The sequence below is a fragment of the Lingula anatina genome, chromosome 9 (genome assembly GCF_051362555.1).
Source record: "Lingula anatina isolate TDL-2025a chromosome 9, LinAna3.0, whole genome shotgun sequence".
In the NCBI taxonomy this organism is placed as follows: domain Eukaryota; kingdom Metazoa; phylum Brachiopoda; class Lingulata; order Lingulida; family Lingulidae; genus Lingula; species Lingula anatina.
The window spans coordinates 17179787-17196630 of NC_141775.1; the positions used below are offsets into that span (position 1 = coordinate 17179787).

The following is a 16844-nucleotide window of genomic DNA, read 5'->3' on the forward strand; positions in this document are numbered from 1 at the left end:
ATAAATTTATACAGACTGTCTCTAGGAGTATTCTGTAGAAACTCTATCGTGTCTTATTTAATTACACAATTACTATGGGTGTGTAGTGTGGTAAAGTCAAGTCTCCAATTTTTATAATTTATAATCATCTTACAAAGTATTACCTCTCCCTAACATAAAAACACACTGCATAAAAAATAAAAATATTAAATAAAGGCCCTTCAACAAGAGTTATGATAGCCATCTTAACACGATTTTTATTCAATGACTAATAAACTAAAATACACAATTATAATAATAAAATATAAATAGCTTAATCTCAAAACTAACATTTAATTTATAAAGACTCGTATTTTTGCTTTGACATTATGTATATGAATTTTTCTACTTGCACAATTGTATTGTATTGTATTGATTTCGATTTGTAACATTTGCGTTATTATAATCAATAATTATAACACTGGGTGCACGTGTACATGCATTTCTCTATACAATGGTCGAACATCAGTTTTTACATGTACCACAACTTCTATCTGGTCCATGCAATAAAAACATATTCTGGCACGAAGCGGTGTAAAAGTATCCTGAGTGTCAAGGCACAGTAAAAGCTAGCTTGTTAAATATTAAAATATACCTTGTGATGGGGTCATTTTTACGAGCCCTGAGGAACAGCGGCCATGTTAGGCTCTGTTCACATGAAAATCTATTTTCTAAAAATCTAAAAATCTATTTTCGTATCTTGTGATCACAGTCTGTGCCCTGAATACCCCGCGGCGCAATTACTGGCGGCGCGAGCGAGTTACTTCCAAAGCTGTATTTAATTCTCGGCTGCGCTCGGAGGAGATTCTGATACCTTGACGCATGCGCAGTAGGAAGTTACTCCAACTTGTTTTGCACTACCACTTGCCATATTACGCGTCTGTATGCTTGAGTCGTCACAACTAAACTGATGAACTTCACAGCTTAGAGATACTACTGCGCATGCGTCAAGGTATCAGAATCTCCTCCGAACGCAGCCGAGAATTAATTGCTGAGTCATCATACAATGGCATGCATTACAAAACCCTGGTTCTAAGTACTTGAGACATTTTCTACTACCAATGCGGCGTGGTGAAATGAAACTCGACGAGTTAGTCTCGTGATTAAGACACTGCCATGGAGACTTAACACGCTTTGCAAGAGAAATAAATTAAAACAAGTTAATTATCTTTACAAATTACGAAGTTGAGCAATATGGCTTCACCAAAGGCGGCAGGCGGCAGTGAAATAATACCCCCCCCCCTCTTCTGTCCATATAAAAGAAGATAACGACTCCTATCTCTTAATCCATATAGCTCTCCCTCTGGCGTTCTCCTCGTCTGTCCGTAGAGCTGCCCGAACAGTGAAAGATTGTATCTTGCACGCCACCATGGACAACACTTGAATAATGCCTACAGCGACAAAAACACCACATGTCCACGTGAACACCTCTGAGCCGCTTGTCTTTTTAGTTACCACTGCCGCTATTAACCACGTGATGTTTATTGCCATGACAACCGGTAACAGGATGCTACGTAATTTACCCAAGTCTTTTCCAATCTCGTCCCCACTCAATCCGAACTCGGTTGAGGTCCCAATAACTGTGTTGCGTAATGTTTCCCAGAATTCCGTTTCGTTATCGGACAACTGTTTTAAATATTGTACATGACAAGAGCACGTGACCTCGACTTCTTCTTTCATGTCAACTTTTTCTTCATTTTTGGTGTCCCAGTCGATCTTTTCTGACTCGGGGCGTTTCAATGGACAGATGGTGGGGACATCTCGCGGCCGGTTCTAAAACGAAATAAAGTTACGTAGAATACATTGAAGGTACATATGAACCGAGGATCGGTGGAGAGTGGATTCCCATTAACACATATAAACCACTTCTATTAGTTTCTTATACGACTCAATTCAATTTGACATGCGAAGGGATAAACTGAACAGATCGCTCAATCAGCTGTAAAAGAGCTTAAGACTGCTCCTTTCTTTAAATTTTTGGTCAAAAATTTAACCTACTTTTGTGACCTACTTTTCTGCCCATTGACATACAGCATAGAATGCTAGCAGAAAAATTCGTTCAAACTTCATTTTCAGGTGAAATTATACAATGCCTTTTGGTAATTCTCTTAAATATACTACTTGAAATTATATGCTGGTATTTGGATGGCTTTTGTGGCCAAAAATTGACTCTGTATGCATCTTTAATACTCAGATTGCACGTGTTTCATTTAATGGTATAACGGAAAAAATATCACAAAAGTCAGTAAATCTATAAACATAATATCAAGACTTGACCAAAATTTTCACAAAAAAATATACAACGTTGAACTGAAATGCTCTCATTCCAAGAACAGCCGAGTCAATGTTTTAAATCAATATTTTATCATCTATACTCAAAGAGACCTAGTGTACAAGCCAGTAGTTAAATGGACGGTTGGTTTTTGTTTTAACACCAAAATGCCGGTCTCTTTCAATTACCATTATTATTATTATTATTATAATGGTAACAATACCATTATTATTATTATTATTATTATTATTATTATTATTATTATTATTATTATTATTGTTGTTGTTGTTGTTGTTGTTGTCGTTATAATTATTAATTAGTAAAACAAACTAATGTAATAATAATAATAATGATGATAATTAAAATAAAAACATTGATTATTATTATTATTATTATTATTATTATTATTGTTGTTGTTGTTGTTGTTGTTGTTGCTGCTGAAGTTATTATTATTAATTAGTAAAATAAACCAGTAAATTATAAATAATAATAATAATAATAATAATAATAATAATAATAATAATGACGATGATGATTGAAATAAAAACATAAATATTATTATTATTATTATTATTATTATTATTATTATTACTGGACCTCTCACCTGTTCTCGCGTACCCCAACTTTGGTCGGCCATGTTGCAATACATGTAAATCGGCAGCAGTATCTGCAAGGCCGGAAGAAGACTAAAATGAGGAATGGCTCGCAGTATGACGGACCAATGGTCCGGGTGCAACAATACCGAAAACAGGAACGGACTCAGAAAGATAAGGATGTTGAACCAATGCACTGGCATCTGTCCTATTTGCGGTGTTTTGTTGTGATTTCTCATAATTTGGTCCACTTGTCGCCATGTTTTGTTGATGTTTTGCCCAGTGCTGTTGTCATTCTGCCCACTTTGATAATCAGCTAAAATAAAATATTAATATACCTGTATCCGTTTACTGTCGATAAGGAAAAAATCCATAACATTAAGCACTTGAATTTAAGATTATGCAAATGATATGAATATTTTATTAAAGATAATTATATTCAGTCCTTTTTGATAAAGTTTTCTCCTTTAGATCATTAAATAGTTAACATGCACCTGTCACATGGGGAGTTACATAACATTGACTTTTGTGTACTTTTATTCTCCTGAAACTGGAAGCACGCTGACATGAACATACAGCGCGAGCAGCTGCGCGTGAAGACATGTAAAATGCATGCATGGCCAAGAGTGCACAAAAAAATATGCTCACCTGCAAAACTCCCACCATGAATATCGAAGGCCATTTCCACGGCGAGACACACAAAGATGAGCGAGATGAAGACTACAAGGAATGTGGTGGCCCGAATCTGCACAGAGCACCTGTGTCTGGTCACCAAACACAGCACGCCATAGCCAGTGCACACTGTCATCGCACATATCACACCAACTGTCACGTCTATCCCCTGAGCATCTAGACCAAGAGCCATTTGGAACATGAAAAACGCTGGACAAATGATTCTTAGCAGTAGCACTGTGAGTGAATAGCCCAAAAAGAAGACATTGAAGTTGGAGTTGGCATCCGCCAGCGTCAGGTATCTTGTAATAGACAACACAGTGTTGCTTAAAGTTGAGAGGTCCCAGCGCTTTCTTTGGGCGAAGAACTCGTCGTTCGACTCCGGGCAGAAGGTTTTGTTGGTGGAGGTTTCATTGTAGCCCACTTCCCAGCCTTTGCTCATCATTAAAAGCGACATCCAGCGGTCTTCACCTGAAAAACAAGGAAAACTCATGAATTAAAAGCCAATAATGCCCCTCATACCTTCATATAATAAATAAAAAAGAATATCCAGGAGCTCAAGAGTGTTCACACAATAACCATATACCCCATCCAAAGCTGTTTTGTGGACTGTGACCTCTGAACCCATTTCCGAGCTGCAATTTTCTCTTTGTTCACCTTCTTCTACAATCTGAATGTTCTCTCCATAACTGAAGCTTGGACTTACCACCGAGCTTCTAATGTCTGTGATTTTGGCAACGGATTTGGATTAAATGAGTCTGATGATATAGCGTAAAAGTATTGAGCTTCCATGGGCAATTAAGTTTTGCTATACAAAGATCTAAGTCACTGTGTGCGACTTTAAACCAACTGTGAGGAATCAATTTTTGAAATATGTATCAATGCTACTACTCATTTCCCCATAGTGCAATGACATTGCCAACCTTGATATTGACAAATTTATAATCATCACATCACCCGTCCCCGCCCCCCCCCCCCACCCCACCGCGCACACACACACACACACACACACACACACACACACACAATCTCCGCGCTCAGTTTGGATAAAACACTAGGTTGGTCCCCAGTTGATAGGTGGGAATATGCCGTAGAAGAAAATGAAATACGGCATACCAAAATATAACTAAATAACGAATGGATGAATGAATAGATATTATAATAAATTAAAATGAAAATAATTAGCATTATCACTCTTATTTCTAAGAAATTCAATAAAGATCGCATTTTTAATCAAAAGTGCACATATTCGGTGGTAACACTAATTGATAACAATGAACTATTCACAAACCCATATCCTTCAGAAGGCTTTCGTAGCCGGAAGTGACGTGTGAACTGTATTCATCGATGACGTCATGGAGTGCTGCCGCCCGGTAGAGGGAGAAACAGCCTGGAGCGCAAAGTACAGAAGCCAGTGAGTATTCCGTCGACTTACCCCACCAGTGAGCTACAAAGTGAAAGTAAACGTCCTAATTTTTAAAGTCTTATATCCACTGTGAGAAACAATAAACGTGTACAAGGTAGTTAAAGTTTAGTTAAAGTAAATTTACGTACTGATTTCTAATGCCTTATATTCACTATAGGTAACCAGAAACGTGTGCAAGGACGTCAAAGTAAACGTCCTGATTTTCAAAGCCTTATGTCCACTATGAAGAACCAGAAACGTGTGCAAGGCAGTAAAATACACGCCCTGTTTTACTCACTGTGAATAAGCAAAAAACAGTCACCAAAACTGAAAAAATTTGTACAATGTTACCGTTCCAACTTCAACTCATTCATTCCACGTGAAATTGTTAACGGGCTGCTTACTTTGACAATTATCCGCCTGAATGAGAAATTCATACACCTTCTTGGCAGTCTAAGAAAAACTTTTATCAATTTTGCAAAAATCACAATTATTATTATTATCATTAATGATTAATTAACTTACCGAATGCGTATTCAAACTGCTGGAACCACACCAATGCACTGGTAGTGTGTCCTATAGGTTGAGTCAAGCCACAGATAGCTCCCAGACGTCGGTTCAGGTGACACGACCACAGCAATGCCCGGATGTCTTCAACTGTAAACTCCATGTCAGCGTCCGTGACTAACACGTAGCCCGTCGGCTCTTTTACGTCCATCGTACCATCCTGGTTTTTCTGGTCACTACTGCCATTGATAGAAGCTCCAATGTTTCTGTACCTGAGGACATAATTGAAGTACATGACTTGGCTCCATCGCTTTAAGTTCCGGATTTTCCTTGAATCTTTCAGGTGTACGAATAACATGCTGGAACTGCTTCTACTGCCGTCTAACCGCCACCTGACCTGTACGCCGTAAGGAGTAGGAGACACACTGGAATCGCTGCTATCAAGAGAAAAATACGTCTGAATCAACTGAATCAACTGAGACGCATACGGCCTTAAGTGACCGTCACGTGCACCGTCGTCCATGACCAGGTGTGTTTCCACTTTGACGTCACTTAAAATATCATCAAGAAGGATGCATTTAAGACTGCATAGATACTTGCTGATTTCTTCCACAGTTTCCTGATACATTGTGGTGCATACATATAATGGCTCCGTTGAGTCTTCTGCACCTTGCATAAAACTGACATTCCCTTGTTCGAGACTCAGATTAAGAAACAAGAACTGTTCTAGGTACAGAAAGTTGACAGATGGCGACCGGAAGATCTTCTCGATAGGAAGTAAAAACGTGGCGTTTGCCCTGTGGGTAAGCGACCGGTGTGAGCAAGTGATAAACCAGACAAGGACGCCGACAAAAATAATCACGATTTCTGTTTTATCGGTCAAATAGTACTTTGTCTTTTGCTGATGGTTGTTGACAATAAGGTAGCCAATGAAGAAGCACATTAGAATCACGTGGGACGCATTGAAAACCTGATGTTCCAAGCAGAGCTTAGCGCTTGTTGAGAATAATAGAAATGTCGAAGCTGCCACTAAAATCAAAACTGAAACAGTTGTAATGATTTCAACATCCACATAACTGAAATCTATATATCCGGTACCAACAGTCACACGGCGATAAACCAGAAGAACACAAAGTTTTGTAAAACTCTCTAATAACACTGTCATCTTCTGGTGTTCTTCTTTTTCCTTAATCATTTCTGGAGTTCCACTTTGGGATTTAGACTGCCGTAGATTCCAAAGTAACGCAATCACACACTTCCCGAATACAAACAGCATAAACTGGTCCCAGGGCAAAGAGGATACAGTTGCCATGACAACTACCATTGACACCGCTCCAAAGCAACGAAAGCCAAAATAAACCCAGGAGGACTCTGAGAAAGCAATATAACAGTCACGTATGTTATAGAACCACGATTTTGGTTTAGAGTTTAAGTCTCCTGAACGACTATCAGCTACGTTGCAATTTCTGTCCAAAAAATCAAATGCAGATTTCGAGTTGTATTCTGGATCTGCCTTTTTTGACGGGAAGCCAGGGATGGGACCCGGAAGAAGAAGAAGGATATGTGGCGCCAGGAAGAGGACAGATACTGGCAGGTTGGGTAAAACGTTGGCGACGAGCAGCAGCTGGGAGAGCATTTCAAACACGGCGTAAAGCACAATCTGGAAAATACGGGAAACATACTGCCGTTATATCATGCGTTTGCAATGCGTGTTAGACTACGTAGATAAATTAACCTTGAGCATTTTAATACTTCTTTTAGTGGCCAATTCATTCTAAAACCGAAAACTGTAAAAAAAAAAATCGATCCTATTTTGAGTTCTTCTATGTTTTTTTAGCTTATGAGTGACACGAATACAGAATTGAAGACTAGCCAATTTTACTCTAGACGACAAGAATAATTAAGATTAGAATGCAAAGACGATATTGCTGAAATTTCTGACATCATTTCTGTTCCAATTCAAATCCAGGCTGCATGTATGTGACAATTTAGTTCAAAGATCGCATTCAGAACAGCGGACTAACAGATCCGCGGATCAAATATGGCGGATCCTCTTGAATACTTGTTCCGTAATCCCCGCGGGTAATCTATTCAGTGTCTTAGCGAGAATTAAGCGGATAGCTTTTACGTCGGTCGCCATGATTGATCTGCGGATCTGTAAGTCCACTGTTCTGTATGCGATCAAAGTATTCCCATTGTAAAGCCGATGAATCTGGTAAAAAGTTATTTTAAGGAACGAAACAAGCCCTATTTTTTACTGAAATAAGAAAAACATCTGCCAAGTCAATTACACAAAACTCTTTAAAAGGTCACATTTACACAAAACTCTTTGAAAAGCCACACAATACCATAGTTATTTCCACCCCACTGGGCGTGTTCAGAGCGTGTCTATCCAGACGCCACATCCCAATGAGAAATGTGATGGCCTCTGTCACGAAAAACACACCTTCGCATACTGCCGTTCTGGAAAACAGAGAAACAGCAGCTTAATAGGATTGATTTGTATCATCATATGCATGTGACGTGTATTATACAAAACACATACATGTAACAAATTTACAATGATAAAAATTGCATCAAAAATCTCGCGTCGCAATAACAACCTACTATTTCAATGCTTCTGTAACAAGAATTTTACCAATCCAAGTTGTATATTAAAATATGTTGAATACACTGTTTACCTTGATGAATCTGGTATCACATGGAAGAGATACACCAACGCCATTTTGTGTGATATCAGCAACCCTGACGCTACTAACGCCAAAACACAGGTGAGGAGCTAACGGGAACAAGGAGAAGAGAAAACACATTATCAAATTATGATTATTAAAGCTAAAACATAAACCATTTGGTTGTAATTTTTTAATAGATTACATACGAAGAATACATATATCTGACAGTTCAGTTTTTTCGCCATAGGCTTCAGCATGTATTCTTCATACTGTACGTATGTTGTATTTGGAGGCCTTAGCTTTCTCTTTCCTTCAGGAGCATATGTCAGGGTTATTGTAGAGTTGACAAAGATTAAAGTTTTCAATCAAAAATGAAATTCAGGTGGTATGAATAGTACTAAACAGCTGTTAAAAAAGGTGTCATATAGCATTTGTAGCATACCAGTGTGAGGGATAGAGATACTTGTGATTTTAGACCCGCTTTGTGTTGTTTTTAATTTTTTTTTTTGCTGGTTTTGCAGTCTTTTTTGCTCTGTGAGCAATTTTATTAATATTATTGTTATTATTATTATCATTATTCAACTAATATATTTTAACTCCACTGTTTTTTTCATTTGGTTTTATATTATAAGCAGATAACGTCACTTAACAACTCCATGTACAAAGAGAGGGGGGGTATTTCTAATTTTTACTTCTTCGCTAAATTAACTTCCTGTGATTTCACATATCTCCGTTAGATGGCGGTCTTGTCAGTGCTCAGAAAATGGCTGCTTTTTGGAAAAAAAGCAGTTGACACCTTAACAACATGCGGCCATGCACTTGCCTACTTTATTTCCAACAATTCACCATTGTCACTGTCACAATATACGTATTACTGATGTTTATTGTACATGTATTCTTCACAGATTACAGTCACCAAGACCACCGTTTGAAAGAACATTAATTACAGGTAGTAGGATTCTGTCGAAATTTCAAATATGGGGTTACTACATCACCAGTTATTATTCCCGCCACCCCCCTCCCCCAAAACAATACTCTCTAAAAGTAATCGGGATTAAAAATAAGAGAAGACGTTCATTTTTCACCTTTAGTTGCAACTCACCATCATCTTGCGACTCCTGGCAAGCAGCACTGATCACTAACATCAACTTCAAGCCGCCCTAGTGTCACTATTTTATCAGTCCAATCGCTGTATCTTCAGCGGTAATATATATATATGGAGCTATTACCGGATGACCATTGTCCACGGAAGACTGAGTTCTCACTGGACGTCAGACGTCACCAAACTCTCAGCCAATCAGCCCCCAGTAATTTCACTCTCCAACTCACCCACGTGCTTTAGCTTTTGGTGACTACCCTCAGACCGTATAAACGGATAAGGCGTTTTTTAAACCATGTCTTAGATTTGTGAGCAAAAAAGGCCAAAACCACGACTCCAGCAACGAATTAACTATCCCAAAGTAAAATAACCTAACACACCGCGAATACACCGACATTTGTTACACTTCGTAGAGGCATGGCAATTTATTCTCGAAAAAATCTGACCGCTTTCTGAAAACCGTTGACCCCTGTCCTCTAGGTTCTTCTCTTCAACTCTGTTGCCAAATTTTCTACGTTTGGTATTCGTGTACAATGTACATCTGATTAACTCGTTCCCGCCAGGAAAGATTGATTTTTTTTTTTCTTTTTCTGTTGCATACCACAAGCTTCCATGCCATAAGCTTTTAGTACAACCAAAGTTTGAATTGCTCTCGAGAGTTTTAAAACGCCCAAAGCGGCTTGCTTTTCAATTGATCGTTTACAGTCGTTACCAACGAACCCTGAGAAAAATGATTGATAACGAGAGTAAATTGACCAATCACAGGCTGCCAATCAGTGGCATAGAGACCCAATCAAAGTGCAGAGATAAACTCACCTCATGTTGCAAATCGATCTATATTTGATAAGAAAATTTAAATAGACGCACACTGTTTGTAATTCTTTAATAAATTATAATATCTGCGCCGTGCGTTTCGATACACACCCAAACCCAATATAGAGGTGCATTTCATATGCTGAAGTGTCCAAAAGTAAAATTGAATAAATTCAAAGTTGCATTCTGTTTTTTAAAATACATACGTGGATAGAGCAAAAACCCACGACTGTCTCAATTTGAATTCAAATTTTAATATTTACCTTGTCTTAAATTTACGCAAAGAGCCCCAAATGGTAACCTAAACTTACGTTCCGGAAACGTATGGTAACGTATGTTCCGGGTCATTTCATTTTATCTATTTATTAATTTTTTTACCGCGTTCCGATATATTTTGTAGTGATTCAGTCATGGTAAATTATGTACGGACGTTTTCATAAATATTTAAACTATAACTCAATTGCTTTGCGTCATGGCTAATACTAGGCAACGTGTGTTCCCGAGAAAAATTGTCAAAAATTTTCATTTTGTGCAAGTACTTGGTTCAATAGAAAACGTTGTTTTCTGTTGCTGACCGAAAAAGATATTGCGATTCTATGATTGTTTGATATTTCTGATAAAAGATTTGGACCACGAATAGAAAATAGTTTAAATAATGCTTATTTTACTGTTGGCAGGGTGGAACTTCTCCGTTTTTTTCTTTAATATTCAGTGACAAGCAAACTAAAGTCCCTCAAAAACAATCAACTGCTCTATGCAGAAAATTATTATAATTTTTCACAACGTTATACTTGTAGGAGATGAATCAAAGAACAAAACCAGTGATGATTTTGTTTTCAAAGTGAGTAAAACGTTTCACAGCTGGACGTTTTGCATTTGTGACAGTAACGTATGTTCCTTTTTGGGGATAGACGATTAATTTTTTTATTATTATTCATGGTTCCAGGATAGTGAAACTGATGTAAACTTCTTCACGTGGGACCCTAAAATAATCAGACATAGTTTGCAATTTGTGCCCTAAATATTTTAAAGAGCATGCCTGTGACATCAATCGAACCTCTATATTGGGTTTGGGTCACGCTCGGCTGTCACCTTGATTGGATAGTAAACGGTTGTCGTAAAATCGCTAAATGATATTAAAACCCGGTGCATAAACTTGAAAACCACCTAGGACAACCTTGGACTGCCACATTCAGGCCTACCCAACTACCAGACTCGGCACCTAAGGATCCTGAATTAACCGGTATATCGGACCACACTACCCGTTTTCAAGGTGTGTGTCAGATCGCATTTCGGAGTATCAGCCAGAACACCGACAGGATGAGCCCTGACATGCTCGGCTGTCACCTTGATTGGATAGTAAACGATTGTCGTAAAATCGCTATATGATTTTAAAACCGGGTGCATAATTTTGAAAGCCACCTAGATGAACCTTAGACTGCCACATTAATCTAATACAATGCAAAAAATCCCTGTCAAAAGTGGTTAAAACATTAAAACCGAATGTCGTAAAGTCCCCATATATCCCCATAGAGACAATAAAATAGAGTACTCTAAAGTAAGAGTACAGTTTAAGGTTGTTCAGCCGAGCGTGGATGAAGCCGCAGTCGTGCTACAAAATTTGCTCTGGGGGATGATACTCAGAAATGCGATCTGACACACACCTTGAAAACGGGTTGTGTGGTCCTATATACCGGTTAATTCAGGATCCTTAGGTGCCGAGTCTGGTAGTTGGGTAGGCCTGACATTAATCCAATACAATGCAAAAATAAACTATAACAAGTGGCTAAAGCCTTCAAACCGAATGTCGTAAAGTCCCCATATACCTCCATAGAGACAATAAAATAGAAAGAGCTTGTGAAACAAAACTCAACCAACTTAAACATAATAATCGAAATAAAATACTGCCGGGCATCGGAGCGGCCTAAAACTTGGCACGCTTACCGCAAATAATGCAGGCTACATCATCCCGTCGCTCGTTTGTAAATTCCGTGCATCAATCAAACCGTAAATCAAAATTCCACCTCTGATGTTTATATCGGTCCTCTCTAACCTACCATTACGAAAAAGAAGCCATGCCATTGGACAATGCGACCTCTGCGGTTACGTCATTTCCTGAATTGAATTGTAGAGAGGACCGATATAAACATCAGAGGCTTTAGCCACTTGTTATAGTTTATTTTTGCATTGTATTGGATTAATGTGGCAGTCCAAGGTTGTCCTAGGTGGTTTTCAAGTTTATGCACCGGGTTTTAATATCATTTAGCGATTTTACGACAACCGTTTACTATCCAATCAAGGTGACAGCCGAGCGTGGTTTGGGTGTACAACGTGAACTTGATCCGGTTTTCGGACGCTATCATGACATAGACCCCATTTCCAGAGATTGGATCGATCTACTTTAAATCGACCTAACTCCCTGGGGGTTCACGCTAAATAGCTGTCAGCCGAGCGGGCACGAAAGTTAATTACCCCCTTACAGCTTGTAGTAGGCGGGACGGACATTTAAGCCGGATTATCTGACAGTAATCTAGTGAGACTCCCCGCGGGGATAGATCGATCTAAAAGCTCTGGGAATACGCCCATACATATCTAGGGATGTTATAAGACCATGGCGACATGATGATCACTGAAGCCTGTCCATTTAGCCAAGCTTCAGTGAAGATCGAGGACAACCTCGAGCCGCTACCCAAACATATCTCGCTTCACTCGACATTTCTGCGTAGCGTCTCTTGGAAAACTCGGATTTAACCTCGATGTAGTCTAGAATTTCACGGCTACATCTTGGTTAAATCAGTCGAGGTCTTTTAAATGCTGAAAGCCAAAGACAGTGATCATGTGACCTTCTTGGCATCAAGAGAATAGTGAAGTTGCTTACGTTATATACCTACCAGTAGACAAATTTAAAATCTCTCACACTCTTAAATAAGTAGCATAAACTTTTCACGTTTAACAATTATTATTTATAATTTTATTATACTAAGTCATATCATATGGGTATGGTTTGGAAACGGGATTTCGTTTACATTTAAGGCACACGTGCATACAAATTATTGGTAAATCTATAACTTTTTAACGAGGGTTGTGCTATTTACTGTTTGTTATTAAGCTATTCTTCCTCTTTATCAGATATATCGGTAAAAATCAAATATATTCCCCCTTTGAAATTGTAATTACATGTAGCACATGAATGCTTTGAAAACCAGCACATGTATATTTCGAAACCGCCTCGTAGTAAAAAAATGTCACCAAAACGTAGAATTATTACTCCTGTGGACTTGAAATAAACATCCCTTTGATTTTGACTATATTCCGTAACCGCCTCGTTGTCAGATATATCACCAAAAAGTAAATCTCTTTCTCCTTTGCACTTGTGAAAATTTATATTCCGGTCCGACGCTCTTTGTTTATCATTTAAATGTCACTAAAAGGTAGAGGTTTTGCCTTGGGACCTTTTTGCCTCAGCAGTCCCAGCTTGGTGTGGCTCAGCTGAGACGCGCATGGTCAGTGTCGACGGCTGATTAAATACTTTTCAAGCCAGTTGAACGTCCACGACATGTATTTGGCAAAAATTGACCAAATTGGTCAGACATTACATAAGAATTCGGCAGGAGGTGACCAGCGCCCTTGGACGAGTTTATTCCATATAACATCTCTAGAGCGTGATATAGGGTCACTTTATTCGACTGTGTTTGTTCTCGGTATGTATGTCAAATAAAACACTGTCACCCTTTCGCGATATATGCCATGAACACCTCTCGCTGACGCTCGAGGTGTATTATCTCACACATGGTCCAACTTAATTTCCTGCTGCAATTGCCCGTGTTGATTGCAATTAAGTGGACCACAAGTCAGCTGTGACGCTGACATTTTCTATTATGTTCACCTGTCAAAGTGACAGCAGCAGTGAGATTTTCTTGACAAGAAATAACAGAATGCCACTTTCTTCACAATTGGTTGCATAGCGACTGGACATCTTCAATAGCGATACCATCCTTTGCGCTCTACTGGACGGTACATTTGAGGTGGTCATTTTGTTATCACTTTACTCGAATACCAAGAGATGATTACACGCTTGAATATCGGAACAAATTCAACGAGACAAAGTAGTTAATAACAGGGCCGCTAAACGATCATCGGGATATGGTAGTCTAATTGGAATCTCTCCACAGAATACAATACGTTATAAAGTACGCTGCACTGAGCTTTACGCGAAGTAGAGCAGATAATCAGGGATTTCAACCCGCTTGGCAACAGATTTCGCTGTGGAGGCGGGATCATTTTCTTTAGTTCCCAATTAATTGCGATAAACACTGTCCCTCAATTTTTACCCAAATGTTTGTGGAGACAGAAATTAAAGTGGAGAGTAGAAATGACCAGATATACAGCGATAAGGTCACCGGCTGCATACAGCTTATCAAAATAAGAAACGTGGACTAGAATTACTGCAGCGGGCTGTGTGCATTCTAAAATCTACAATTATGTTTTAACTTTTTCATGTTTTTTTCTTACTTTTTGTTTTCATGACCAGTGAAGTTTGTAGGCTGATAATACCGGGTGGACCAAAGAACTGGTGTATAACACCGTTAGCTGTGCCGGTGGTGTGGTGGTGGTGGTGGTGGTGGTGGGGGGGGGGGGGGGGGCGTGGATAATACGACTTGACAAGGAATGACGCATGGTGCGGTCAATTGTTTTGTTTTTTTGTTTGTTTGTATGTTTAACATAAAAACGTGCTTTAAAATACAATACAGGATTGTTCTCAAAAATTCTAAATAAGTAAGGAAAATAGTTAAGAAATCAATTCGCAGATTCGTCTCTCTCACAGCATTACATAAATATATTAGCCGACCTTGTGTGAAAGTTATTATTTTCAAAATTTAAATATCATTTCCCTTTTATAAGTGTTTGGACTATTATAAATATATAGCTAGAGATATTCCCATATCTACACTGCATCATCGAAGCAGAAAAGATATCAGAATTCACCACCTATTTTTGCAAGTACAACTGTAGAAATAATACTCCCAGGGGCGGATCGAGGATTATTTAAAGGGGGGGGGGGGGGTCCGTTTCTAGGAATGACACGCTTCGGATACGAAGCCGACACTCCCCTCCACATGGCGTAGGGCTCGGGGTCAGTTAAACGGCCAATAAAAATTTTAGTATTTTACAGAGCGAACGGTGCCATTTTGTACGGTTTAGAACTAAAATTTAGCTAGTCAAAGTTCTAATTTCAAGAGGGGACCATTGGTGTGATTTATTCAGAAATCGAAGGGGGGGGGGCGGACCCCCTGATAACCCCCTTAATCCACCTCTGACTCATTTGTCACAAACTGAGAAATTATCCACATGAAATATTTCGATGGACCGTCGGCCATCTTCGTCAGTAGCTTAGTGACTGAAGTGAAGCTTGAAATGCGATGCAAGTACAGTGCACGTATACTGTCCGTAATACCCTCTTCGCACGGCGTCTGAGCGGAGGTAGACGGTGGCCGTGCAAAATCGCACGGGATCGTACGGATTTAAGGCCATGTAATGTAGACATGCTCGGCGTAGCCCGTAGCTCCTTACGATTTCAAAAAAAAAATCGTACGGACAATTTCATCTTGCGGCGCCCGTGGAAATGTAATCTAGACTTGAGTAATCTCAAGGGAGGACTTGTTTAACTTGTAACAAGGGGATTTTTACTACTATCATAGTGATGAAACTTTTAACTCTTTTTACACGATTACCTAAAGTAAATGTTCTCCCTTCTTTTGGACTTACCTATTTTTCTGTTCTAGATCTATACGGCTATTTATGACAAATCTTCCAAGATGACGTACTTAGGTATTGTGCTAGGGAAGAGAAAACGCATTGCGAGAACGCATCAAGTAGAAATTCTTAGACATTGTGCTAGAGTAGGTAGAACGCACTGTGCGAACGCTTTAAGTAGCGCTACTAAGCCACTGTGCTAGATGAGATAAAAACGCATTGTGAGATGTCGCCTTAGAGCCAGAGCAAGAGAAACCTAGACTAGTGACATCTCTAATGCTGAAAAAATATATACCGACTGATTTTTTTTTTTTTTTTGTCATTAAACAATGCTTATAACTTTGTCCTGGCAAAAAGATTAATTGCAGCAGATGAACCTTTTCTTATATCTTATCTTGTAGTATCCACAGCATTTTGATTTTCATATGACTCCAAAGAAAATGACATCAATAGTTTATTCTATGAATTGTCAAGAAAACAAAAAATAATGTTAATGAATGATCTTGCCCTTTTATACATAGCCCCCATAAATAAATAATGATAAATAAATAAAAAATGCTGCTTTCCTTAATCTTGCCTGTTTTCCACATTCCTGAAACTAAAATGCAAGACTTTTTTATTGTGTTCATGATGGCCAATTCTGCAAATAAACCAAAATAACCCAATGTAATAACCTAGTAATGTAAACAGAAGTTAGTTTCATTTCTTATGTAGTAAACAAAAAAATTACATTTTATGCCGGCTGTAAAAATGTGTGGCACCGGTCCCACCACCTAAGTTTTCTACAAATAAATTGAATGCTATCAGTTAATTGAAGTAGACTCAGGCTCCATGGTTTTACAATGCTTGTTTGATTACAATTTATTAATTCAGATAATCTCTGTTCATAGGACAACTACAGTCATATCACCAAGTTTACAGCTTAACAGTGACTGGGGATTTGGGAAATAAACCTTCACAAAACATTAATCAGCAGGGAGATCTCTTTAATTATATTACACTACAAGTTAGTCCAACTTTACAAAATGCTTGCATTTTA

The 16844-nt window shown here is 38.6% G+C and overlaps 1 protein-coding gene across 2 annotated transcripts; it reads right to left on the reverse strand.

Moving 5' to 3' along the window:
- Positions 1-990: 990 nt before the first annotated feature.
- LOC106157249 (chitin synthase chs-2-like) lies at positions 991-7954 on the reverse strand. 2 transcript variants are annotated; one of them, XM_086995309.1, is made up of 6 exons: positions 7816-7954; positions 5486-7127; positions 4847-5002; positions 3532-4026; positions 2895-3199; positions 991-1791 (listed from the first exon to the last, which is right to left on the reverse strand). In XM_086995309.1, exons 1-6 carry the CDS (start codon positions 7870-7872, stop codon positions 1294-1296), a joined length of 3153 nt encoding a protein of 1050 aa, XP_086851435.1. In that variant the 5' UTR covers positions 7873-7954; the 3' UTR covers positions 991-1293. The 2 variants fall into 2 exon arrangements, with proteins under 2 accessions (XP_086851435.1, XP_086851436.1); XM_086995310.1 differs by having other exon boundaries at positions 1534-1791; positions 2909-3199.
- Between the last annotated feature and the right edge of the window lie 8890 nt (positions 7955-16844).

Bases quoted from the DNA above. Each gene is read 5' to 3' on its own strand.
- LOC106157249 (XM_086995309.1), bottom strand. From the start codon at position 7,872: ATGTGGCGTCTGGATAGACACGCTCTGAACACGCCCAGTGGGGTGGAA. The intron at 7,128-7,815 runs GTATTGTGTGGC...CGTATTTTCCAG, and splicing joins GTGGGGTGGAAATAACTATG to ATTGTGCTTTACGCCGTGTT. The intron at 4,027-4,846 runs GTTTGTGAATAG...CTTGTTTTTCAG, and splicing joins AAGCCTTCTGAAGGATATGG to GTGAAGACCGCTGGATGTCG.